The sequence below is a fragment of the Anopheles bellator genome, chromosome 2 (genome assembly GCF_943735745.2).
Source record: "Anopheles bellator chromosome 2, idAnoBellAS_SP24_06.2, whole genome shotgun sequence".
Classification (NCBI taxonomy): domain Eukaryota; kingdom Metazoa; phylum Arthropoda; class Insecta; order Diptera; family Culicidae; genus Anopheles; species Anopheles bellator.
Window position 1 is genome coordinate 15,390,895 of NC_071286.1, and position 26,771 is coordinate 15,417,665.

General features: G+C 48.8%; 1 protein-coding gene across 2 annotated transcripts in view; it reads left to right on the top strand.

The window, feature by feature from the left end:
- Positions 1 to 26,771, top strand: part of LOC131211705 (ensconsin-like) — a 41,150-nt gene that overhangs the window by 11,628 nt on the left and 2,751 nt on the right. The window contains exons 2-12 of one of the 2 annotated variants that reach the window (XM_058205285.1): positions 12,630 to 12,686; positions 13,065 to 13,160; positions 14,155 to 14,548; positions 14,635 to 14,765; positions 16,133 to 16,312; positions 17,783 to 17,908; positions 18,886 to 19,392; positions 20,746 to 20,922; positions 21,573 to 22,861; positions 22,926 to 23,575; positions 24,973 to 25,562. In XM_058205285.1, the coding sequence (XP_058061268.1) occupies positions 12,630 to 12,686; positions 13,065 to 13,160; positions 14,155 to 14,548; positions 14,635 to 14,765; positions 16,133 to 16,312; positions 17,783 to 17,908; positions 18,886 to 19,392; positions 20,746 to 20,922; positions 21,573 to 22,861; positions 22,926 to 23,575; positions 24,973 to 25,562 (4,197 nt within the window). Of the gene's footprint in view, positions 1 to 11,730; positions 12,049 to 12,629; positions 12,687 to 13,064; positions 13,161 to 14,154; positions 14,549 to 14,634; positions 14,766 to 16,132; positions 16,313 to 17,782; positions 17,909 to 18,885; positions 19,393 to 20,745; positions 20,923 to 21,572; positions 22,862 to 22,925; positions 23,576 to 24,972; positions 25,563 to 26,771 lie in introns of those variants that run through there. The other variant, XM_058205286.1, reaches the window with a different exon arrangement.

Here is a 26,771-nt window from a genome sequence, read left to right on the forward strand (position 1 = left end):
CCATTTCCTTGGTTGTTGTTTCAACCTGTAACGCAATGTACTAAAGAAAATACAGCCATAACTGGTGTAAATTATTGCAATAACGTACAGTTATGTGACGTTTGTTTAATGTAGTTCCTAAACTTCTTAAACTAATCAGCATTCGTCTTTGGCGTGCGTTTACCTTTTTCTCCTTTTAAAACGGCGCTGGTGCTGCGTTTGACAGTTGCAGGAATCTTTAATTACCTCAATGACTGTTTATGCCATAACCTATCAGCCTGCCTCAAATCGGTGCAATCGGCAAAAAAGGCGTACGCTGTTCCCTCGCGGGGCAACCAGATCCTTCAGATCGAACCCTCAGCCGCGGGCGCCGCCGATCGGGCTTCGGGATTGTGAAAATTAAAACCTTATCCCGGACCCATCTATTACTTCTGTTCTGGTGCCCACGGCGCACCATTCCGTCTTCCTTGCGGCAGCTCTCTGCAGGCGACATCAGACCCACCTCCTACCGGATCGGAGTGAAAGGAAGCGTTTTAAATGCACACTTCATGCCTACACCTAGATGCTCTCCGATATGCCTAGCGAAAGCCTCCCAACCATCCCTAGGACAGGGCATAGCCCGGGGACCGGTGTCAGGTGGCTAACAATTTTCCAATCACCGCTGATCGGTGCTTGGACTCGATCGAAAGAGGAATCATAATTAATTAAGCATTGATTCCTTAATTACTAGCCCGCGGCCTAACCAGTCGTCGGGTCACCACATTTTCCCCCCTAGGTGTCGGGGGTACTTTCCGGGCCGCGGAGTAAACAGGGTCCGAAGCTCTATAAAGCCCTGGGGCAGGGCTCTCTGTAGATGAAAATTGAAAACCACATGAGATCGAAAGTGGTTCACGGGACGGCCGGTCGGCTCCGTGTCGAAGGTGTCGAAGAGCTGGTGTCGGAGTTCAACAAGAAAGGTGTCCCGGGTTATGAAACCGGCCCTCGCTCGTCGGTGGTGCTTACACATTAAACTGTGGACCGAAAGGTGTTTATATCCTGATTTTGGGCAACCCTTTCCGAGGTGAGGCTAATAATGAAACAGATATCATCGTCCGCAGCGGTGGAAAGTTGTGGTAATGATACCGCCTGGTTCCTTGGTGCCGCATAATTGATTGGTTGCCTTTTTTTGAGGTTAGTTGAGGTTATGTGTACGGAGTGCGAATGCGAAAAGAGCGCGATGGGAAAGCGCAAAGGTCCTAACGAAGGTTTGAGGAGGGCTACTTTTCTAACTTGAAAGGCCTGAAAATAACTGTTTGCGGACACAACACAATAAAGGCTGGCAAGATTTCTCCTCAAATGATGATGTTGTTGAGAGTTATGAAATACGATCTGACGCGCGCCGGCAACCGCGCGAGGTTAATAGGTAACGCGCAGCGCGCGCATATGGAGGAAAATAATAATATTTCTGCTCGCTTTCTCGACGGCGCGCTTAATTGTAGATCGAGCGCCCGACCCAGGATAAGGCCGTGCAAGTCTCTTTGCAAACGATGCGAGGAAAGTGAAACCCCTACCCGTTGTTGACAGGGCTTCGTTCGAGCACTCGTCTCAGGACGAGATCCTCATCAGTTTGCGAGGGCACACTCAACAGTCGGCGAATGGCGGAGACCGATCAGGGGTTTATTTAAGGCCCAGGCTACGAGCGTTTTATTGTAACGGGCGCGATCGATGCTTACGACCAGCGTTTTATGCGATGCCCGAACGACGATCCCTAGAAGGTTGAGGAGTGTCGGAGGAGGAGTGTCGCCAGTTTAAGTGTCATTTTATGGGCACCTTTTTCTCACCTCTCGCTCTCGGGACGGGTTTCACTTGTCGCTTGGTTTTGCGTTTCGTCTGCCCAAACACGGGAGATGAACACTAAATAGATAGATAGCATGGCCGTTCCCTCGTCACGCGACCCGGTCGAAGGGCTCGGAATGGAGCGTCAACGAAACATGCACACGTTATGCAATTGCTTTATGATTTGATTATGCGCGCCCGCCTCATAATGAGCCACGTCTGCGCATGCAAGTGTTACATCCGCCGTCGGATCTGGCCGTCGTCCGGTGTGCGCTGATCGTCTCAGAAGATACGCCGCCATCGTTGGCTGTGGATCGTGAACGTTTACGATCATAATGAAACGCATCTTGCTGTAGGGTGGGGGTTCGCGAAAGTGAAAGCAAATAAGAACTGATCTGTGGGAAGACTGCTTTCTGTGACCGCTCCTGCTGTCTGGTAAGGTCCTGCCCTGCGGGGCGTAATAAACGAAGTAAACGAAGGGCTTATTAAATTCGTTTAGCAGTAACGCGTAATGTAGTAAATCGCTGGCCCACGTCACACTGTGTGCGAACGTTGATTTTTTACGAACGTAACTTGCTCGTTTTTTACGAGCCTTAAATTAAACGTTATAGCCGCCGTGGTCGGGAATTACACAAATTAGTTGCAATAATCCGTAGCTTATGATTGTGCGCAAGAGGGTGCGCAAACAGAAAAAAAACATTCAACTTTACTATCTGATGATCTCATCTCGGAGCCGCTGTTGTTTCTGGGCGAAGCTGTATTTATTTTGCGGAACGCGGTGGTATTAACTTACAAACGTCATAATGGGTTGTAAGGCGGACCGAAATCGGAACCCATCTTCGCCCTCTTCTGAGGAGCTCGGCTTGCTCGGGGCCTATGAAGCCATTAACCGAGTGACTAATGCGATAGTTAGACGTCAGTCGTCCGCTTCTGTGTCCGCTGCAACACTAACTTATGCCGGACTAATGAAGTTCCTCACGGTCTTTCTGAAAGCCGACACCCGGCCACGCTTCGATGCACAGGTTGAGACTCCGAGTTCCGAGTTCCATCCCAAGCCGTTCGTCCTCTAATCAACTTCGGTTCGCTGCTTGCCGTTTTCCATCAATTCCTAGATTTCGTTCGCTGTAGTCCATCGCAGCGTCATGTTGCTTCGTTATAAAACGACTGGAGGACTTTCGTTTACCGATGACATTTACGATGACACGGACCGGTGGACCGACATCTCTAGACGAGATGACCCCGGCCAGTGTCGCGAATCTGATAAGTATCAGTCATAGCGGAAGAAAAGTTCATCAAGTCTTTCCAACTCTAGGCGACTGTCATGGGAGAAGCGCTAAAGTTTTCTAGCCAGCCCAGTCCAACAAAAAGGTCTGGGTTGTGTAGCTTCAGATCCATCGGCTAGGATGTTGTCCAACAAAAACCGAGGGAACCGAGGTGCACGGTTTGGACGAGAAGCCTCGCGATCTTCGATCTACGAGCCTGTGGCCGCCGTGTGCTAATCGGTCAGAAGTGGGCAGTTACCTCTGCCATCGGAGCGCGGCCAGCCATGTCATTAGCTTGTCACGTCACGACCACGATTTTGGTCTTTTCGGAGGCGGGTGTCCGCCGCCTGGCTTTTACGGCCACTCGGCGTATTTTGAACCGTTTTTTTTTTGTTCGCATCGCTATTCCTTCCGCTTTGCTCTGCCATCCAGGACCCCGGGAGAGAGCGCCCGATGATGACTTCATCATTGCCCGATCTGGTGGTCGCGTTGATGGACCCACTAAAAGCTGGTCACGCATCAACCTGGTCGAAAGCCGGGAGGCAGGCTCTACACAGCACTCTCTAGCAACCTGTGGTCGCTATCTTGTGTGTGCCTTTATGAGTCGTAGCACGTGATGGTTCGTCCGGATGGTTCCATGGTTGCGGGAGTTGAGTTTGTAATCCATCATTTGACTATTTGACCGGTTTTTCGTGTCATCTTTTGGGCCTTTTATCATGTAACCATCATCACCCTGCCACACCGCGAGAGGTGATAAAGGTTAATTCGTTTTTGGTTGCCATTTTTCCGGTTCTGTTCGTCCGCTAGTCCGACAAAGATTCGAAAGAAAGACGCATCTTCGGGAGAGTCGCACAAAACATTGTCGACAGCGGAGATAACACCATCGTTAAAACAGTCGTTGCGTTGAAAGTGTCTGTTGAGCGCTGCACCGAGTGCAAACGGTAGTCTACTGTTAGGCGTTTTTTCTGTTTCCATGACGTCATTCGCTATGCCGTGGATGTTGCATTTACACGCCGCTGCATTTGTTGCCTGGTTGCGACTTGCAGTGATAAGTTGGAGCTCGTCTCGGTTATATTTCAGTGGATCATATTTATGCTCTGGCAGGCAGCCTGTGGTGACCCTTGGCAAATAGCTCCAGAAAATAGAACAAAACGCAACCAGTGAGTGGTCTACAAATAGAAACCCGCCCTCGGGCGTGTTTCTGGTGGCAAACCGAAACCGAAACTGCCATTTTCAGTGCCGCTCGCCGCGTTGGGAGAAAGTATTTCTGGATCGCTGTGCGCTGTGCGTTCAAATTGAACGAATGACCCCATGCATCGTAAATGTCGTAAAACATGTGTTCCCCGCTGCGCGATAACCGTCGACCGTGGGACGACCCTCGTCGACTCCGGAGCCTCGATTAATGCGCATCGTTGCATTGCGCACCGTTTCCGGAACCCCGTTTCTGGGCTCACATTCCAGAAATGAATCTCGTTTCTAGCGCACACCATTTCGGTTCCGATGAAATTAATAAAGCCGAAGATCCGGCTCCCGGGTTTGGAATTTTCCGAATAAATTCTCGAGCAAACATTTGTTCACTCTTACGTATGTAGCCGATCGCGCTCCTGGCCAGCATTTGTGGAACTATTTGAAAATAATTATCGCTCGTTAATGAACTTACGGGCAAACGTCGTTATTAGCCCTTTGCCGTTGTTTGTGCTGTAAATTTGAGTCCAGCTAAACTGTACAAATTATGACCGAAACTCTCTTCACGGATCCCCGACTTTCTTCCGCACCTAACGGCGCCCCGGCGATTTATGACGTAATCGGGTTCGCGCGAACACCAATAAAATATCTGTTCGGTTCCATTGTGGACCTGTGTCGGTTGTGACTGAAAGGCGGAGTGGAGTCGATCGGCTCACGCCTAAATGTACGCTTCCCTCGCGATGCGGTTCAGCGACGGGCCCCCGACGTTACACCGCTCCAACTTAGGCCTTAGGCGGCCCAAGAGTGCGTTGGTAGACGTAAACGAAGAAATCACGACAGCGCGAACAACAACGGGTTGTCGTCGTGGTCGTCGTGGTCGTCGATCGCGCCTGGAACCGGCCGAGCATTAGAGTTCGGCCGCCAGTCTCGCGCTTCCAGTGCACGCGGCACGACGACGAGTGTCTCTCGGGCGGTCCTTGACGGTACGCGTGATCGCGCGGGCGCGTGCTTGTTGACTTAAGTCATTCTCGGAGCGATAGAGAGAGAGAGAGACAAGGCGAGAACGAGAACAAGAGAGACAGAGTGTGCGATAAGGAGTGCCATTTGGGAACTAAGACGGGGTCGTCACGAGAAGAAGAACAGAGCCACCCCGAGACGATTGGTTCGACGAGATGTGGGTTGGATTTGTTTTCCGCCCGGGGTGGCCCTGGCATGAGGCAATCGCTTCCAGGGCATATGCTGGCGTCGTGTGTTTTTCCGAGATTCCCGAGATGGTGTGGTGGTCGAGATCTGTGCACGGAATTGTGATTTGATGTGTGTGTGGTTCGTGTCTCTAACTAGTTGACAATAGAAAAGGAACCCGATCGAGATCGCTCTCAACGACCAACGGATAGCCGGAGCGTTTCTACAACTGTTCCGACGACAAACCGCGTTCCGTTCCTTCGCTCATGTTGTGGCCAATGACCATTGTGCTGTGTTAGTGTTTCCGCTGGCGGGCGATAAGATAGTACGCTTCGATTTGCCTGGTTGCCAACGCGTTCATCGTGTCTCGTTAAGATATTGGGCTTCATACAGTGGGTTGTATAGGATTAGGGGAACCTGTGGTAATCGGCGCTATTTCGTTTCATCGACCAGCTCCAAGCAAACCCGAGAAAGGCACGGATCGTGCAAGTCTTGGCCCCACATCAATCTTTTGCAAGGACGATTTTGACTCCGCCTCAAGGGCACCAGACCCCGGTCGTGTGTACGCGTTTGGACCTATTTCTGTTCTCGGACTCGGACATATGCAATTAGTCCAAGTTATGGGTCTCACCCGCCTAATGGCGGAACGCAAGCGGAATGATTTGTGGAAGCCGCAGCCCCAGCCCCAGCCCGTTTATCGAACACGGCGTTCTAGAAGGAGCCACACTTCGCGATAGGCTGGCCGCACTGCGGGCACGTCCACCTTGGACATTGGTTTCCCATCGAATGTTTGGCGGAGCTACATTCCGACAGGCGCGCCGCGCCGGTATCATGTTGTGGGCTTGTTGTGATGTGTGTTACTTTTTTCCCGTTTCACCTACTAACTTTGTGACCTTAGAAACCGCGTGCTTGGCGCGGTGCGAACGCCACAGTAACCTTGCCACAAGAGTCCATTCATGGACTGGTGGCAAGCGCCACGTCTTGATGATGATTATTGGTGCGCGGTTTTGCCGGTGCGTTGTTGGTTGTGGGGTATCGAGCAGCAACTAGCTGAGACGTGATCGAGAGACGATCGACCCGAATGCAATGCAAACCAGTCCATGCTAGCAGAGGAAGTAACGAGGGAGTGGTCTTGAGAATCGATGTTGTAAACCAATAATTTCCTCCCGTTCACTGGTCACGGAGTCTAGACTAAAAGCAGGTCATAATATTGAACTCCAATTGAACACAGATCAGTTTGTAAATATCAATCACTCGCCGTTTGGAACCTGCCATTGCCGGTTTCGGATATTGGACATGCTCCTACACTGTGCGCCCCAAAACTGTTGGTGGTGCGAACGTCAATATTGACCGAGTACTTATCGCTGAATGTGTCCCCTCCCCAAATGGCAGCGGCGGCGAGCTTCATGTCTTCAGCGGAAACGTACATTTTCTTGTCAACCTGCACACAACATATTAATGTCTGATAAAACGCCGCTGGAAAGACACACGTCGACTGCGACTTTCACGCGTCGCAGCGGAAGTCGTCGGTTCGGTTCAGAAAGAACACTCCCCCGGGAGCGGACCCGGGCGGTTCTTCCAGTTCAATGATCCGCGAGCGCGCGGTACCGGTTCGACGATGGCGCACAGTTTGAACAACAGTTTTGTTTATTTTCGTCCACTGTCCACTCGTGGACCTGGGCGTACAGCCCAGTGCGATGTTCTGTGGCCACTCCCGATAGCTTCACTTCTGGACTCTCTCCCTGGTGGTGGCCGCTGGTGGGTGTCAAATACATCACGTTCACGCATCGTCGATTTCTTGTCGAACCGCTTCTCGCGGTGCGCAGGGTCCGTCCATGTTTGGGCTGTTTTATTTTCAATGCAGCGGACGCGAACAGCAAAACATTCCGAAGTCCAGTCATTGCCATCATTTGGTGGTACTCGCGGGCTCTCTAACTGGAGGTTGTACTGGAGTTTGTTGAATCACACACCCCAAAGTTTGGTTTCTTCTTGCCTTCCTACACGAGAACCCTCCACGGTGCGGCGCACGACCTTGACGGAGGTGATCGGATTGGTCGCACCCCGCGCACGACATTGCCATCTTGTGAAGCTGTTTCGACACGCTGTTTGTTGTGGACGCTCGACGACGGCGGTTGATCTTAAACGGTTGACTTGGCGGCCCGCGGTAGGAGTTGTCTATGCTAATGAGTATAACCGGTGTCCCACGGAACCCCAAAGCTTTGAGGGGGACTGGTGGAGGATAACGGAAAATAGCCGTAAAGTTGGCGGTGACAGTCGATCATCAGCTATTTTGAAGGGGGATGAACTTGCAGTTTGATTGTGAAGTCATGTCGCGACCTCCGCGGTTTCCTATACTAGGCTGTTAAATAAGTTCGTTGCACATCGATAAGAAAAAAACGTTTGTATGGTTTTTCTTTGGTGCATTTTTTATTCAGTATAGTTTCCCTGAACATCAATACACTTGCTCCAAGGAGAATCCAATTTATGAATTCCATCCCTGAAGTATGAATCGGCAAGGGCTTTCAAATACGCTTCCACAGCTGTTATTACCTCACAAAATTTGATGAAAAACGCTTTCCACGCATGAAGTTTTTTAGGTCTGCAAACAGATAAACCAGAAACAGTTACCAGAGGCTAAATCTGGTGGATACTCTAACAGTTCGAACTTTAATTCATGGATTTTTACCATTGTCGAAATGTTCTTGTGACACAAAGACAAAGGATTTCTTTCTTTTACAAACCGGGTTTTTCACGAATTTTCTCTTTCAGCTGGTCTTCAGGTTAACATACTATTCAGAATTTATTGTTTTACCTGTTTGCAAGTAATCTACAAACACAATTATTTAGACGTCCTTGGCTTTAGACGTCTTCAAGGCTTGTACGATCACGAAGAGTCCTTATCTACTTTCAACATTGGTTCATAAATTTCCTTTGTTTTTAAACCTTTCAAAAATTGAAAATTAAATTGAACACGTCGATATTAAATGGCTTGTAAAAAAATGTAATGAATAATCAAAATTGAATGTACCAACCAAATTGAATGTAAGTGTACCAACATAACAAAAAAAAAATCCATAGCAGCGCCCTCATTTCTCGATGCTACGAACTTATTGAACAGCCTAGTAACTGCCCTGCCATACTGTTCGTTGTGGAAGTTCGTCATAGAGTACCGTCTACAGAGGCGATAGACCCAAGATGGACGTGTGCAGATAGGCAATGGTGCACTTGGCGCTGGTGCACTTCCGGCCGATGGCCGATGAAAAGCAAAGTATTCCCAAGGGTAGTTTGTAGTTGGGGGCCAACTTTGTCCGCGTATTCTCCAAGAGAACCGGTAAGCTTGTTGTGATCGTCGTACCGCGTCCGCTTCGACCGCATGTGACTCGTTTCCGAGTATGCTAATTGGCCTCTCTGCGGACAGAGGGCGTAGCAGGTGACAGGAGGGCTTACCCGTTCGCGCCAATCTCTAATGCGTAGCGTCCGCGCGTTTACTACACCCACGTGTGCGCAATCGCAAGAGCGCTAAAAGGAGCACGGCCGCCAGGCACAGGGCAGGGAGGTGTCAATTGCGCCGAAGGAGATCCATTTCGCGTTCGCCGAGCATTCTTTGTCTCATTAGTATGGTTAAGCGACCGATGCAAAAATGTTGGCCTGCGTTCGATCTCTCCCGGGCGGTGAAATAGTACGCCCGTATGGTTAGTGCTGGCCATTATGGCCAACACTGCGCACCGTGCGATCAAAGCCGCGGTTTCCATCGGGATTCCGCGCATAACTTACGAGGGCGTTGTGGAGAAGGTGTTGCAATTGGTGTGTACCGCCGCATGGCAGGAACAACAAGCCAATCCAGCGGTACCATAAGCCCCAACTCATACACATCGTAATCGTTTGTTCAAAAATAAACTCTTATGCCGCGACCTTTGGTTCTTCGGTGCCGTCTCGCGCATTACGTCACTGCTCGCAGGCGCCCAGAACTGGGGGTTTAATAATTGGTGTCTCCGCTCTAAAACCACGGACTCTGTCGCAATTACAACACCATTGCCAACGGTTCCCCGGTTACAGCTCTTTGTTCCTACTCCAGTTGAGACCGCCAGTGGCCCCATACCCCGAGCACACGAGACGGCGCACGTCTGATGCCTATGTGGGGTCTTTGTTTTGAGGAGTGAAGATTCGTTCGTTATTTATTTGCTTCATCCGTTCCCTGCAGCCAACCCTGAGGGCCTCTGCGAGACCTCTTAGTGTCGCGAATTCTCCGAGGCGATGGCTACCGTGCAATCGTTTATGTGAACTTCGTGCCGCTGGGGCCCAGGCTCTGTTGCGCGGCGCTACTATTATGAGATGCTGATGGATGAGTCAGGTTTCACTTTCTGGACCAACGAATGACGCGGCTGACGGCTGGTGATGATGATGATGATGATGACGGGGTCATATGTTATAAGGTGCGCGCGGAGGTTTCCCTGCAAACCGGAGCCAACCGACGAAGGAGACGATTGTTTATCGTGCCCGCGCGTGGTTTTGTGACTCCAATTTTTACTTTCCATTTCACGACGTTACGCAAGAGCGCGCAGAGAGCCAAATCAAACGGATCGGACACGATCGCGCCTAGTTCGGCCCGGTCCAATTTCGGCAGTTTGAAGTACATTTATCTAGCAAACAGTTATGCCATTCAGCATTACTCTAGCCTGGCTCGGCTCGGCTGGGAGGTTTACTCTACGGATGTGGGTCATTTGACGCGAAAAACCGAGGCGCACCATCCGGAACAGGCTGGTGCCTTCTCAACAGCTCAACAGCGGCCATAAAAGTCTTGCGCAGACGAGAAACGCCGGAAGCGCACGCAACTCCGCGGTTTAAATCGCGATGCTGATCTAATGTTTACGTAGCCTGTTTGACATGAGCCCCGGACTTCAGGCGGATGTCTCACTCGCCTCACAATCATTCGATGCGCCCGCCGTTCACGAGGCGAGTAGGTGTGAGTCAAGCGCTGCTGTAGACGGAACCTGAGCTCAAAAGTCACCCCGCGGGAGCCCGCGCCGACGGCGTGTTGGGTTACGCGTTAGAAGAGGGCTACACTTCATTGGGCCGACTGCGCGAAGGAGGAAATCTTATCAGGTTGCACCCTGGATTGAACTCTAGCGCTAACGTAGGCGCAGGATGTAAGTCGTGGTCTGTTCAAAAATTTTCGCGACATTTGAATTCCCCCGGGCTACCTATATTCGATTTTCCGTTTTTTGTTTTGTGGAATCATGTTGCTACTCATGTCACTCACTTATGCCGAAAAGTTCGGCCATTTTGAGTGATCAGTCAATTTTTGACCGGATTTTTGGCTGCCTGAGATCTGACCCCCTGTGACTTTTTGTTGATCGGGAAACTGAAGGGGGCCATGAAAGGACGACGCTAGGCTATGATGTAGGAGATAAAGACGGTATCGAAGGAAGAGCTGAAGAAGATCAGAAAACGTATTTTTTAAGTACTTCGAGGATTGGAAAAAACGCTGGCACAGCTGTATAATATCTGATGGGGGTTACTTTGAAGGGGACAAAATCGACATTCAGGATTAAAACAATATTTAAAAAAACCCAATAGTTGCGAAATTTTTTGAACAAACGCACAACCTACAGACCTACCCTTTGAACCTACAGACATGGTTCTCGCAACACCTTGCCAGATGTGTTTGGTTTTTGGCGCCTAGTAGTGGTTTAAGAAAAATGCCATAGAAACGATAAAAGATTCCGTGGAATCCATCCATCGTTGAATGTCACCGTCAAGATGCTGCACCGGCTATGGGTGACCATAAACAACGCTCAATGTCAGCGGCATCTCCGGCTCGATCGATGCTGAATGGGGGGCGCTACAGAGGGCACAGCAAATTGAATTTGTCAGATCTCCGAAATCACCCTTGGGAGAGAGACGACGTTGGAGGTGGTGATAGTATGCGCCGTTGAAGTGTTGGCTGTTGACTAACGCACCGGAGCGGAGCGGAGCGCGTGGGTCCAGCGAGAGGTGGTGGTGATATTGACGACAGTACGACAATTGCGCTCTGGCAATACTTGTCCGTGTCGCGACGCGCGTATGGTTCATGTTTTCGACGTCCTTTGCCAGTGGAGAGTGTCTCTCGTGTCACGTTCGCCAGACATCATCCAGCTGTGACGCTCGCCTCGAAAGAACGCTAATTGTTGAGAACCGCTAATATCGTGGCAGACATCGTGGGGTGAAATCTTTCCATCGGCTAACATTTTTGTAGGGTACGCGGTTATCTTCAGTCTCTCTAACTCTTGGTCTTTCCCGTGAGGGCATTCGTGTAGACTTCGGTGCGCGTCCATCTTTCATCCAGTTTGTTAAGTGAGTGTGACAAATACTGCAATGGTAGCCCAGTAAGCCACCGTGGCCATCGTGGCCTGTGTTGCTTTCGTCCGAAGCGCGATGGTTTTTATTGATGATGACGACCGGCACGGTGCGACAAGCCACCGCAGCATAGCGATGTTGCCCGACGAAAGTGATCGTATTCCGAGCACGACGCTGGCCGTGCTGCGCGGAATACTGGTGAAGTCGTTATCGCGCGAAAATCTCACTCTGACCGATCAGCAGCAGCTGCTCGGTGCACGACGAGACCGCCATGTGCAATTTAGCCTAGGTAAGGATGAATCCGTGCGTTGAAAGTAATTAAAATATTCCACGCTGTGGTGGGGTAGGCCGGCTAATAGACGCATCACTGATCGATGGGGGTCCTTCAGATATGCACCGTCGTGGGCCCGCGGTTCCAGTCGAACGACCTCGAGACGCCTAGCGACTCCATTACGTCATCCGGAAGGTATCGGGTGTTGGTCACGGCTACGCTGGTGTCAGCGATTCGCATCGGTTTCCGAGTCCGATCGGTCGATCCTTTACGTAGAGGCTAATTCATGCACGATTAGCTTACGCCAACTCACGCCTAGCTCACGAAAGATGAATATCATTACCCTGAGGGAGGGTTTAGCACACACAGGCGCCCGCCCAACACATTCCCACGTGTGCTGCTGCGGGACGACGTGTGTTGGAATTATATTTGAATTTAAAGCTAATCGATGGTGACAGAACGGTGGCGAAGTTCACAGCCGTTCGTTCTGACAGCTGGCCAGTGACAATGACAAATTCCTCTGCCACACGCATTACGGCCTATTGGTTTTGATCGCTATGTTTATCATTTCTATCTCTCTCTCTCCCGTTCGTTCACAGCTGGAAACAGAGATGCGTCCGCACAGAAACAGTCAAGGCCGTCTTCAGCCAATAGAGGTAAGTGAGCGTCGCCAAATATGGCCAACCCAACGCACTCGTCGGGCCCACACGGACGACCATTCAGAGGTAGCAGCGAATAAACGTTGGTGACGCGCCTGCCAGAAGCTATCGGTGTGCGGCGATCTTCAGCCCACAGGGGCCCCTTTCGCCACGGTCTCTTATCACCGCCGTCGGTAGTAGCAGTGACAGTAGCCGACTCCCACTCAATCGCGGGCTTGATATCGATACTGGGAATCGCCAAAACCTTTGCTCTCTCAACGGAGGAGCCTACCCTCTAGGATGGGGATTAACAGCACCTTCTTCAGCTTCAAAACAGTTACTCACTGCGCCCGGTTCTCGTTTCTTTCCACGTTCTTCATTCTTTGCGATGCGCAGATCGCACCACGCTGCACGATCCTGTGCCGCACACACTTCATTGGTTCGCTTGCGTAGGCGACGATAGCGTCGACTGCGGCAGCAGAAACACGGAAGGTACGAGACGATGCTACGGGCGAGACCGGCTCAGCGACTCCTACCCCGGTGGTGGGTGTCCAAGCTGGTCGCTCGCGTAGCGTCAAGACTTTGTTGTCGTCATCGTTGCTGTGGTCGTGTTTTTTGCTTGCATTTGCACGCAGCCACGGTGTTGCTACCCACGCGTGCGCATGGTGTGCGCATAATAGGAGTGAAGATAATGTTGCTTGCCGCGCTCTGCAGGGCCCCGCGATTATCCAACTAATTGCACTGTTGTGCATGTGGCCGGCCCCCGGCTGCCCCCTGCCAGATGCGATAATTGCACGCTACGTTAACATGTTCCTTAAAGCAGACCCCTTGATCCCTGTAACCGAAATACCAGATCTGTGAGGTCCTGGAGCTTATAGAGTGTCTTTGTTTTTAATTCATGTTTTTGGTAACATTCCAAAAAATAATTAAATCCCATCGAATTTTGTTTCACGCAAAAGTTGATGTTTGAAAATAGAGCGTACTTCTATTAGAGTCAATATGTTCATAACATCGAACGAAAGAAGGAACATCTTCGTTCGACTTAAAATTGAAAATTAAAAATTCAGCCCAATGTTTTAACAACCACTTCCACCCTTTGGCTTTCACATAGAAGAAAATTGTTGAGCATGACCCCGATAATCAATTAACAGATGCTGCACACAGGGATGACAATGAATAAAAATTACAAAACAACAACTCGATTCGACTTCTTTGACCTTTTGTCTTAAATGCAACGCCTCTTCCCAATGCTGCCCGCGTGATGTCGATTGTTGATTTACCAATTCTGTAACCTACTCAACCTGCACGCCCGTGTCCCGTATTATTGACCAAATCATTAATCAGCCTGTTGGTGTTCGTGTGAAACAGTTCCGCACGATCTTGCGGAGTGATCCTCTCGTATGATGTTGATTCACTCAGTGTTCACTAACAACTGCTTTTTGCTTTCACCCACCTCCCCAATTTCACCCCCATCGATCACTGGCAGAACTGCAAAAGGAGCGCGAGGAGCGAATAAAACAGATGAAGGAGCGGCAAAACGAGGAGCGACAGAAAAAACTCGAGGAACTGAAGGCACAAGCGCTGGCGGCACAAAAGTTCCGCGAGCAGAAAGAGGAAGAGCGCCGACGACGGATGGACGATCTGCGGAGGCGAGAAAATGACCGACGGTCACAGGTCGAGGAGCGGCGTCGGGCCATCATCGAGGCCGACAACGAGCGGCGGGAGTACATCCTGCGCAAGAACCAGGAGCGCGACCAGCGGATGGAGACGAAACGACGTAATGACCGCGGCTCGATTCAGTTCGCCTTCGGGTCGTCGACGCCGCGGATGATCGACACCAGTGACAGCGGCATGTGCAGTTCGTTCTGGGCGCACAGGAGGTAAGTAGGAGCAGTCAGAGCCTCCGGCGGAGGTCCTAGCGGATCCCCGAAACATCACTTCCTAACTTCACTTTCGTATGTTTTAGGGCAACGTCCATCACGAACGTAGCATACACGGGAGCGGCACTGACGAGGCGCAGTTCCGAGCGTGAGCTAACTGACGGTGCGGCCAAGAAGCGAGCAACCTCTGCCAGTGGTCTCGACCGATCGACCGATGGTACGTATTCTGGATTTGAGTCTACGGCCGCACCCCCCAGTTTGAAGGGCTTCTGCCCGGGAAGCATTCGGTTCCTTTCGCGACAGGAAGGACACCTCCGAAACACACTCCATTACACACGCCATCATTCTGTGACACCATCACCATCGTCATGAAGTTCGCATCCATTCCGGGGGGTTTTCAAGTCATCCGTTGGTCGGTTTTAGCTGCGCGTTATTTAGACAGTTCCGTACAGTTAGAGAATTGTTCCGTTCGCTTTAGATAAATTGAAGTTTAGGAAGAAGTGTTTCCTAGCTGGGCTGGTTCTCTACAACCATCTGACGTAGCGCTGCGAGCTTTTGCTGAAAGGGGATACCTAGTGGTTCAACATTCTCTCTCTGCCTCCCTGTCTCTTTTTCTCTTTCTCTTTGTCTTTTGATGTTCTTTTCGTCGTCTTCCCCGATGGTGCGCATAATGTTCTAGTTGCTTCATTTGTATACCGAAATAGTTTCTTCTATGCTTTTGCTTTTACGGTTGAGAGTTATCTGCTGGTCTCGGACAGTGGTGTCTTCGCGGTCAAACGTGTTACCGGAAAGCTACTGGTGAACGAATGAATAGCCGACGTGAACTAATGTTTCAAAATTGACGTGTTTCCTGTTCTCGTTTTCGACGCAAGGATCTCTCTTTTTACTACGACTCTACTCCACCGCTATCTAGTTTGACTGTTTACGTTCTAGTTTCTAGTTGTTGTTTGTTTGTCTCTTGTTTACGGCTGCGATTTTTTTAATTCTTGAGTAATTTTCCTTTGTGTTTCTACATTTGTTCTATGTCCGTTACACCAACACAACACTACACAATGCCTAAAACCGTTTTAATCTCTTCTTCAACCATCTCTTTTTCTCCGTTTCAATGAATTGTGTGTGTATTTACACGGCCCGCTTCAATGTTGCAACTCTGAACGATGGGGATTCTGTCTTCCTAAACCGGAAACCCACACACTCTGTATTTGCTTGTTTACACGCAAATTGGTGCTAATATACACGTGGATGACCGCGACGAATGGATACAACGCGAACCGCGTATCGTATCGTATTTTTCGTGTTCCCTTCCTGGCTTTGTGCTCGATCGGCGGCCGTTTTGTCACATCGTGCGCTGCTACCACCCGATCACGCGATATATGCTGCCCGTATCGGGACGAATTCAACCGCCAACGCACGCTGATGCACTTCCGGCTGTTCCTCCTCATGTCTCGCGATGGCTGTGGCGGTCACTCGTTACCCACGCTTTGCCCACCGCATCCCAATCAATGGTTCCGGCCACATACTCTTTGTGATACCTGTTCCCCCAAAATCCGTGCTTATTCGTGCACCCGCCACCGACAACCGTAGACCAACGACGAATGTCCAGCTCGATGTACGAGGTATTCAACTGGACCAGCAGTAGCGAAAGCTGCCCGCGAAAGCTCACCTTCTCGCTGGCCGCTGGGCCCGGCATCAACATCGACGAACCACCGACGGCGGCCGAGTACCAGCCGGCTATGACCCGCAGTAGTTACGCTAGCGGAAAGGGTAAAGCCACCATCCTTAGCCGTGCTCTTCATGCTAACCGAAGAGCATTGACGCTTCTCTCTTCTCCATTCGTTTGTTAGTTTTTACTTTCGCTGCATCCTTGTTTACATTTCCGTTTCCATTTTCGGTGTGCACCCTTAAGTTGTTTCCCTAAAGTTTTCTGTTTCCGTTTCATCCACTTGCTGTGGCTATTTTGTTATTTTTCATTATCAATTATGCACTGTTAAATATTTGCATTGGTTTGTAATTGTTTTCTTATTTCTTCCGCCCCTTTTCCTTTCCACTTTGTACTCTGCTGCTTCCCGAACTTGTTTGTCTTGCTACATACCGACTGCCTGTTTGTGCAATGTTTCCGATCGACGCTGACGTTCCTTACTGTTTTTTAGCATATACTTTCTCTAGAGCCTGATCTAGCTGTGTTTTTCGCGGGTGTTGCGAATGTTTGTTAAATACTACCTATACGCGTTACATTAGCGTTGATGTTCCTGTATTCGATCATTCGCCTATCATGCCTTTGTTCTCGGTTGTGGCTGTTACTGGATGGCTTTTCCTATCTGCTGTTTTCTATTTTACGTTTAGTTTGATAAAATTACTTGAACCGTCGTCCTCTGCGTCTCCTTATACACGCGAGGTATCTACGTACAGTGTAACTAGTACGACAAAAGTAAACATTACTCGGATATGGTTTTCAAATACTCTTGTAGTTTCAATACAGAATATCATTTTCAAATTGATTCTCAAACAGATGGAAAACGATGTTTGTGTATTTCAAAACGCATGCCTGTGGAATATTAACTGAGACAGTGTATATTTCTCAATGTACTTATTATGTACTTCGCTAAGCATTTTACGTACTGCTTTTCTTACGATTTAGTTTTTAGTGAAAAAGTGTTCTGTTGTTTGACTAGAACTTACTATGTAAAATAGCGGTTTTCCAAGTGACTAACCAACAGTTGATAACACTAATTGACACAGAATTAAAAATATTTTGTCTTCTTTTTTTCTTTCTCTTCATCTCTTTCTATGTTTTCTCTTATTGTTTCTACTATCAACCCTGTCTCTTACACTGCCACTCTCTTCGTGCCTCTTTCATCATGTGCAACTACCTGTTTTTCGTTCAAATAATACGACCAAATATCTACACTTCGTGCAACAACCTTTCTGGTGGGTGGTTTATTGAACGCAAATGTATCTTCTATCCTGTTTTGGGGGGGCTCAACTTACTTTATGTTTATGTTTCTCCTTTTGTCTCTTCTTTCTACTGTTTATTATTTTATTTTTCTATGACTATTCCTCGTGTGGTCGCATTTGTGTACTGCACTTCGACCTTCTGCCGTACTGTTCTTCCCGTGATGGCTGTTTTCTGCTATCCATTCCTCTCTTTCTCTATCTCTCTCTGTCTCTCTGTTTTTCTTTTTCTTCTGTTTCTTTTCCTATCGTTCTATCACTTTCTCTCTGTTTCTCCTGCAGACGATACAGCAGAAATGAACTATCAGCGCACTGTCAATCGTCGAAAGACCGATCTAATGCCTACCATTCCTAGTCCTCGCGATAGCTCTAGATCGTCTCTCGGTACACATACTCCCAGAACACCAGGTAGTATTTTATTGCTTTTGCGTCTATGCGTCTCTTGTTTTTTCTTCTCTCAATTTTTGTTACGTTCTGTTTCGTTCTTCGTTTGTTTCGTTTTGGTCTGTTTGTAATCTTATTTTGTCTCTTTGCTTGGAACGCTACCTACCTCATACTGCTTCAACGATTATGAACACGATTCGATTTAAAATTATTATTTTTTAGTTGTTTATCTTCTTGTTTGTGGTAATATTCAAAACAAAACTTTTCGGTCATGTAGAAAAGAAAAGGGCCGATAAGCGGCAAAACGTCATTTCTCAATACTTTAGTGTTCGGCTCCATTGCACGCGAACACGTCTAATAGAATCGCTTATCAGAGTTACACTGTTTCGTCTGCTTTACGTTTGAGGTTGCGCTCTTCATTTGCGTATTTGGCTTACGGTGCAGTGCAGTTGCAGCTAGAAAACGCAGTCAGATGTCTTTAATACACCCTTCGTTACTTGTTTCGTCGAAAGCCCAGTGCACTGCATGTTGTGAAGCGCGCTCAGTGGCTATGCATGACTTGTTAACCTTGTCACAGAGATCGTTTTTGCTGTGTCCCGACCCCGATTCACTGTGTATGATTGTTTTAGCAGTAGTTCCATTGGCTCATGCTCATATTCGACCCCATTCATCACCGCATCATCATATGCGCCTCTCACTGGCCAACTGGCTGTCGGACAAAAAGCTAAACTGTGATACGAACGAAATCGTCCGAACCAAACCCCGTTATCTATTACTTGCAACCGAGTCCACCTTTATTGATCCGCATATTGTTTTTCTTTACTTTTCTTCTACTCTACCCCATTTTACCCGACATTGTTCTCCGATCTTACTCGCAACTTCACTTTTATGCATGATCTCGACTCACATCTCACACACGTATCACACTGCCAACCGTGTTTCCCGTGGCAATAAACACTACCACCAATCTACGACGACAAACCCGACACTGCATCCAAAAGGACGAGCGTTCTCGATGACACGCTTGGATCAGCTGGCGACACCGCGTCGGCGCAACGGTGAACACATCAGCGCGATAGTGGAGCGCGAGCGCCGCCAAGCCCTGGAGCTGGACAACCTGACCCGCCTCTCGCTGTCCTCGTCCCGCTCGTCGCCAACCGGCACGGCCAGCAAGCGCATGTCACGCAGCATGTCCCAGCTGGCTGGCGGCGGTGGCGGTGGCAGCGGTGGCGCCAAGTATCGGAATCAGTCGCAGGACTCGAGCTCGGGTCGTAGCTACGGTGGCGGCGGAGGTCGCAAGTCCCTGTTCAACAGCTCGATTAACAGTGGCAGCAGTTCGCCGATGCGCCGTACCGACACCTCCAAGAGCATGTCGCAGCTGAACGCCGCCACCAACTTGTCGGTCGGAAGTGGCCCCAGGGCCACCACCACTAAGACCGAGCGCTTGCGTCACCAGTACCAACAGCAGCAGCAGAGCCCCTCGCACCAGCAGCAACAGTTGACGAATGGTGGGTCCCTCGTGCGCGCGTCGTCCAGCCTTTGGCCGGAGTCGAACGCACAGGAAACGATCGCAGGGTGATCCCCTCAGTGTGCCTGGGGTAGACTCTCTCTTGGTGGGGACAACTTTGTGGTTTGCTTCCCTCTCTCCCCGTGGTGGCTAACCGTGGTGGTCGTATGAAAATAGGGAGCCTCTTACCGATAAACGTATCGCTCACACTAACCACCGGTAGCAAAGGGTTGTTGGCTGAACTTTCGTGAGATATTTTACTGGTCGATAATTGCACGATAGAAAATCATCGAAAGGACGACGCGGATCGTGTCGTCCTGCTCGGCAACGTCCTCCTTTAAACCGTATCCCCTTCAATCTTGAAAACACCCTTGTTGCTGTTGGCCACGCTTGTTCACACTACTCGAACTAATGACGGGGAAATTGATAGAGTATCTGTAATTTGGTTCCTGGTTGTGGACTACTATGCAGCGTTGGAGATGAAGGCTTCGTTAAAAAAAATTATTTATAATCTACCCAAAGTTCTTGGTTTAAGCTTGAAAAACGTTTAGGAAGCGCAGGTCTCCTAAACGCTTGACTGATTCGAAGTTTGTTGATAATTTGTACATTTGATATCCTCTTTTCGGAAAATAACTTACTTACAAGCAGGTCTACACTTTATATTTACAGTCATCACTAACAAAAGTATCTTGTCTTCGAACCAATCCTCCATCTTTACTTGCTTCTCTGGAATGGCTTTTAGATTTTCATCCTCATTTCTCATCATGATGGTTGCCGCATTTGTCGTGGAATGGAATTGTATTGTTGCTCTTTCGCCTCGTTATATGCCTCGTAGTTTTGCAAACGCTATCGTAAACCAATGCGCTGTTTTTGCTCTTATTTACACGATACTTTAAGGTCCTTGTATATACTACATTCTAATGCATCAAGCTCGTATCTACCGCAACGAAGTTCGTATGTACGAACAAAATCCTTGCGCCATCTGATTATTCGATGTTTTCTTCTCTTTTCATTACTACCCGTTCCCTTCTTTACTTCTGCAATCCCGTGTCCCGTTGTATCGTTAACCAATTGGCCACGTAATCGGAACGCCGGGATCAACATCAATCGGGAACAAAACACACAACACACTACACACCAATACGATAAACTTCCGGTTTCGTCCTGTTGCGTCCATCTTTGCTTCCGGTGCCATTCCATGCTGTCGGGCTTGTGTCGGTACATTGCTGTGTTGGTGTCTTTTGTGTGCGTGATGCGTGCGTGTGTGTGTGTGTGTCCACTGGGTTCCCTTCCGAATGGTTCCGGAATAACCAATGATGGCTGGTTTTGTTGAACCACACCCCGGAAAATGCAGGTCTCCGTTCCGGCGAAATGACACCGACCAGTCTGAACACGTCGCGGCCCGGAAGTGCCCTGTCCAGCTCGACCACTGCGTCCGGGGTCGTGTACCGACGGTCCTTGCCAGCACAACGCAAAGCACGACCGGCTAGCATTGCCGTTACAGGGGTGACCGCCTCCGGGTTGAAGGAAGGTTTGTGTGTTTTTCTGTTTTGTTTCTTCAGCATTCCATTTTTATCGCCCCTTCTCACGCGGTCACGCCACCGTGCGTTGTAATCTACTCTGCAACAATTGATTCACTGACCGATTACGCTATTGTGCTTCTAAATCAACTAGTCGTTGGTGTACAGTTCACTAGGAAAACTAACATTGTAAATTGCTGAGAACACTAACAACTTGTGTGCACAAACGCAGAAGAATGGATCATACTTCTGTTAATATCAAACTTTCATTTTGTGTCTGCTAATTGTACTAATACGAACGTTAAACCTTTTTAAAGATTATATGAGCAAACCACACTGCCAACTAGTCACAACATCTCCTCCGCTGCCTTTAACACAAGGTTCCGGCACAACCACCGGCTTTTTGGCCTTTTTCGCTGCTGTTCCACAATGAATAAAAGCTTGAATATATGCTTTACTTGACAGTATGTTGCATAGATATCTTTTAAATATGTTTTTTGGCGCTTGTCTCTATCGCGATATCATCGCTCGAGATTGCGTGTCTTGTTAAACTACCTTAATGCAGGAGAAAGCTACGCTTTCTGACTTTAATAAGGAATGTGCTCGCTACCATTTCGTCAAAGCAAACACTATCTAACCCCACTGTTGTCCACATTTGCAGAGAAACCTCCACTTCCAAAGACAGGATCCGGTGCGTCGGCGGCCGGTTTTACGCACGGTGGAAGCAAGCTCCGATTGTCGAGTGCCGGTTCCGGGAGCATCAACACGACGCCCGTAAAATCAGCTTCCGGCACGGAGACACCGACCAGAAAGCCACTGTCGTTGCACTCAGCCGAAAAGCGTGCGGCGCGCGGTGCGATCACCTCGCGTGTACCGTCGACTGCTTCCGCCTCGACACCATTGCAATCGCCCGGACCGGAAAAGGCTGCTCGCAATTTGCAGGACTCACTGAAGAAATCGGCCGAGGCTACGAAGAAGTTGTCCTCGGCCTCGGACGATAAGCCGGTCCCCAAGCAACAGCCGGCTAAGCAGGAGCAGGAGCTGCCGGTTGAAGTAAAAGTTGAGCAGAAGCAACAGGAACCTGTTGTTTTACTGGAGGAACTGTCAGTTGCTGCCCCGGTGCAGCCAGAAACGATGCCACAGGAGCCGTTGTTGGAGTTTGAGCAGCCGTCCGGACAGAACAGTGAACAGCAGCCAATCGTCCAACTGGAATGGCAGCAGCAGCTGCCGGTGGAGGTCAGTACGGTGGTGCAACCGGAAACGATCCTGATCGTAACGGAAGATGTCGTCGCACCAACGGCATCGGCCGCTATCAGTGAGCTAGAGCTAGTGTCGCCAGTGAAGCAGCAGGAACCAGACGGCCGTGACACTGCCCCCGAGACTACAGTCGCTCCGGTGGCGGAAGTGCAAGAGAGCAATCTGGTTGCTGTCGATGCTGGTGCCGGCGGTGATGCGATGACGGCGTCGATGATCGCCAAGCGCATTACGACCGAAGAGGAAGCCAAAGCGGCCCTGGCCGAAAGACGTCGGCTGGCGCGCGAAGAAGCCGAACGGCAGGCGGAACTGGAGCGCCAACGGATCGAGGCCGAGGAGCAGGCCGAACGTCAGCGCGTTCTGGACGAGGAGGAACGATTGCGCAAACTGGAGGAAGAGACGATCCGTCTAGCGGAGGAGCAGCGCCGGACAGAGGATGAACGTCTACAGCAGGCCATCGAAGAGGCGCGTCGTCGCGACGAGGAAGACCGCAAGCGTCGCGAGGAAGAAGCGCGCCAGAAAGTTGAGCGTGAAGAGGCGGAACGTAAAGCACGCGAAGAGGCGGAGCGCCAGCGGCTCGAGATGGTCGAGCGACTTAAGAAGGAGGAAAAGGAACGCGAGGAACGCCGGAAGCGCGTGGAAGCAATCATGTCCCGTACCCGGGCGAAGGGAACGGCCAACAATACCCCTACGAAGGTACGAAGAGAAAGACTTAATGCAAAAGTAACATTTTAACTATAATTTTAATTTTTGGTTTTAGAACAATGAGGATGACAAGGAAAACTCCATGTCGAAGAGTCAGATTGTACTTTCGTCGACACCAGCCGCACTTCCGACTGGCACCGCCATGTCTGCGTCAACCATTTCGATGACCGACTCCTTCATTGCGTCCGAAATACGACAAGAGCAGGAGCAACAACATCTGCAACAACAAAATTCCCAAGAATCGCTGGAAAAGACCATGGAATCGTTGTCGCTAAGCAATAACAACATTAACGCCACCCACAGCAGTAGCAACAGCAGCAGCAACAGTAGCAGCAGTGAAACAATAGCAAACAACAATAACAACAACAATAACGGTGGCAACAACAGCATCGAGTTTGAACGGTCCGTGACGGACAAGGAAAATATGCTCCTTGCGTCCGGTGGTGGCGGCATTCCTGCTGCCAACAACAATCTCAACAACGGAACCAGCGGTGGTACGAGTAATGGTACCTCGGGGCCAACCAGCACAGATTGTGCCCTCAACGATGTTCCGATGGTCATGACGACGGCGAATGGTAAGGCGGATCCAGCCACTAGTAACGGCAGCCACGGTAGCAGCACCAACAGCACCTCGGATCTGATCATCGAGGACGCGCTGATGGGTCAAACCAACGGACACAAGAATGGCACCATCGACAATGTGTTGTAAGTAGCTTGTTTTGGAATTGGAAATTGCTTCATTACTTCACTATTTTCGCGCTTCTGGAAGGGATGCAAACATGGTCCAGTATTGTAGCTGTGGACCTAACGTTGCCTTGGCGTGATGCATACGAGTATGTCTTTCGCTTTGTGGGCGAAGCTTTTGCTGCACTTAATGCTGTCTGTCGTGGGTTTATTGTACGAAATGATTCAAAGCGAGACTATGACAAATTTACCTTCCGGTGGATTTTATACAGTTACAAAATTATCCCGAAGTATGGTAACTCTACTTTTTGCTTAAATAAAAAATGAGGTTACGAGTCCCTCGTACTTTGAGGCTGGTTTTGGCTTCCAGGCATGTTGGCTGCATTTTTGCTTTTGTACCACGTCAGACACATGTAAAGTCAATGGTTTTTCACGCCAGATGATGGCTTCTTATCTCGTTAACCAATTTGCAAACTTTTCCTCTTTTAGATTTCCGCGCGTCTCCGACATCTAAACATACCGAGATGTGCGAGCGGCGAGACTGTTCCATGCGTTCCGATTCGCTCGCCGAGCAACAACCATCCTGTCCGGTTGGCATCCATTGATTCTACTAGTTTCCTTCTTTCTGTTTTCTTGTCCCTTGGAAAGACTTATTCTTCCAACAACGTCTTCGTTGCACTTAATCGAACAGTCAGAGGTATTATTGAGGGTTTAGTTTTTGTTGATTGTTGCGGTTCATTTGAATGTGTGCCGTATAGGGCAGGCTAATTGTAGCATGTTGTTGGGAGTTTATCGATTTCATAACAAACGCAGAGAAGGCACAGTGCGATTATCAGCAGTATTTCGTGACATCAATTTTAACACAATGTGCCTCGTCGAAAAAAAAAACAACACATTGAAATTTGTCCTAAATTGCGACAGATACTACTTTCTAACTAACCGCAGCACTGCAACGGGAAAATTCACCAAAATTATTCCACAAAAATTAATCACAACACGTATTTTAATATGTTTTCTGTGATGTTATTTCGTTATAATATGTTCCGTAAAATATGTTCATTAAAATATGTTCCATAAAAGTTTCTTAGGATTGTTGTATTATACGTGCACGCTTCCCTCTATGTTACTGTTTCCCCGATTTCAATCAATCAACCGAAAGGCTGTTTAGATTATTCTGTATTTTTAATCCACAATCTTAATCTACACGGCCAGCGGCCCATATGCCCGCTTTGATGGATAAAAAAAAGTTTTTGAGTTCTTTAACATCTTGCGTCTCTCCTACTGGCAGCTGTGCGCTCGCACGCGCTCGTGTTCGATGACTCACAATGCATCCTTTTTAAAATCCTTTCTAAATCATAACAATCTTGCTTCCTAATCTGTTTGCTGTTCGCGCCATCCCTCTGATCCCAAACCACCAGCGAGGAGCATGTCGCTGACGCAATGCCACTTCGCACCGCCACCGTCCCACTGGAGATCGCTGACTTCCTTTCACCGAAGCGACAAAGTTACGATCTATGTGCCGCTGCCGCTGGGACATTTGATCCCTTTTCTCCTTACGACGATGGTTCATATGACCAGGATGCCGATCAGCAGCAACACTCTTCGTTCGATTCATCGGCGACTTCGTCGACTGCAACGACCGATACGACAACCGTTACGACGACTGGTACCGGGGCTGTCGCTGGCTACGCTCAGTTGATCGACTTCGCTAGTCTCCCAACGGCTGACGATGACGACACCGGTTCCAACACTAATGATTCCAACTTCAATCCCCTGACGGCACCGTTCGGTGGTGCACACGGAAGCAGCGATACCCAGCATCACCCGTTCGACTACCATAACCTCTCCAACAATAATAGTATTAACTTGTTCGACATCACGTCGTATGACGACGGGAGTAGTTCAACCACCACCAACACTACCACCACTAAGTTTAACAATAATAACAATGCATCCATCGCCAACCCGCGGCTAGTCTCGGCGACATCCGACGGTCAAGAACATCGAGGTAATTAGGAAGACGCGTGTCGTAACGCATTCCTCTGCTGCTTTGTTGGCCTCTTTACGGCGGTTCTAAATTACACCAACACCAATCACGGAACAATGGTGTTGGTGGTGTGTCTTTTTCGTGGTAAACGATTCGTGCACCAGTGTGAGCTTCCGTTTTTCTTTCCCGGTTTGGTATGCTTGAAGTTTCCTGCACGCTCTAATATCCTCGTCATCGTTGTCACTTGTTCTCCCCGCTGTGCTGTCGCAATTTTAAAGTCCTTACTTATTGGTAGTGTTTGGCAAAAGACGGATGGTTGTTTCATGATGTTGCACCGTATGTGGTTGGATAATATTTTTGCACAACGATTAAACTTTTTCTTGTACAGTATCATTTAATTTTAATTTCAACACTTTCTTATCAATTTTTTTCATCACAAACATCACGCAATAATTCGGCTCAATACATTGGCATCGACATGACATGGCATAACTGCTCGATCATCATCCATAAACACTGTAAATGGGATGTACGCTGAAGATAGTCGTAAGACTGCGCAGCTTTTGTTCCTCCGGACGTTTCGCCGTTTGGCACCTCTGCACCGATTGGCTCTAGTACTGTGCATTGTTCTCGTTCCGTTTGGCTATTTATTTATGATGGTTTTGCCGCACAACGACGTCAACTATTCCTGATTATAAGGCAACCGTACCATCGATAGAACTTAGTTTGAACAACTGAGTCTCAAACAGATGGTCTGATGCTGTTGAGATTTACTCTTATTGTTGTGCAGTTTGGGGTCAGTAAGAATGTTGTTATTATGGTATTCATGTTCTTTACTCTATGGTGTCTAATATTTTTGAGAAGAAAGCTGCTGTTCCGTTCGTGTTTTGTAAGTCACACATAACAGCTGTTTGATCGGACGATCGAGGAGTGATCGGTACGAATTTCTTGTTACTAAAAATGAATGTATGGTGTGACAATTTTGTGAAAAAATATTTATCTTGAGTTTGAATAAAGGATGATGAAGTAAAGATGCTTTTACTTAACGCATCATCCTTCTACATTCTGAGCCGTTGTCGGAAGAGTCAATAGGACTTTATTGTCACAAATAGGCTGTGATCTTCATTGTCAAATGATTCAAATTGTATTACTTCTCTTGTGTTTGTGTGATATCTTTGCTACTTTTTCCTATCCAATACGTGTTTCAACTTCTCTTCGTGATCTGCACGC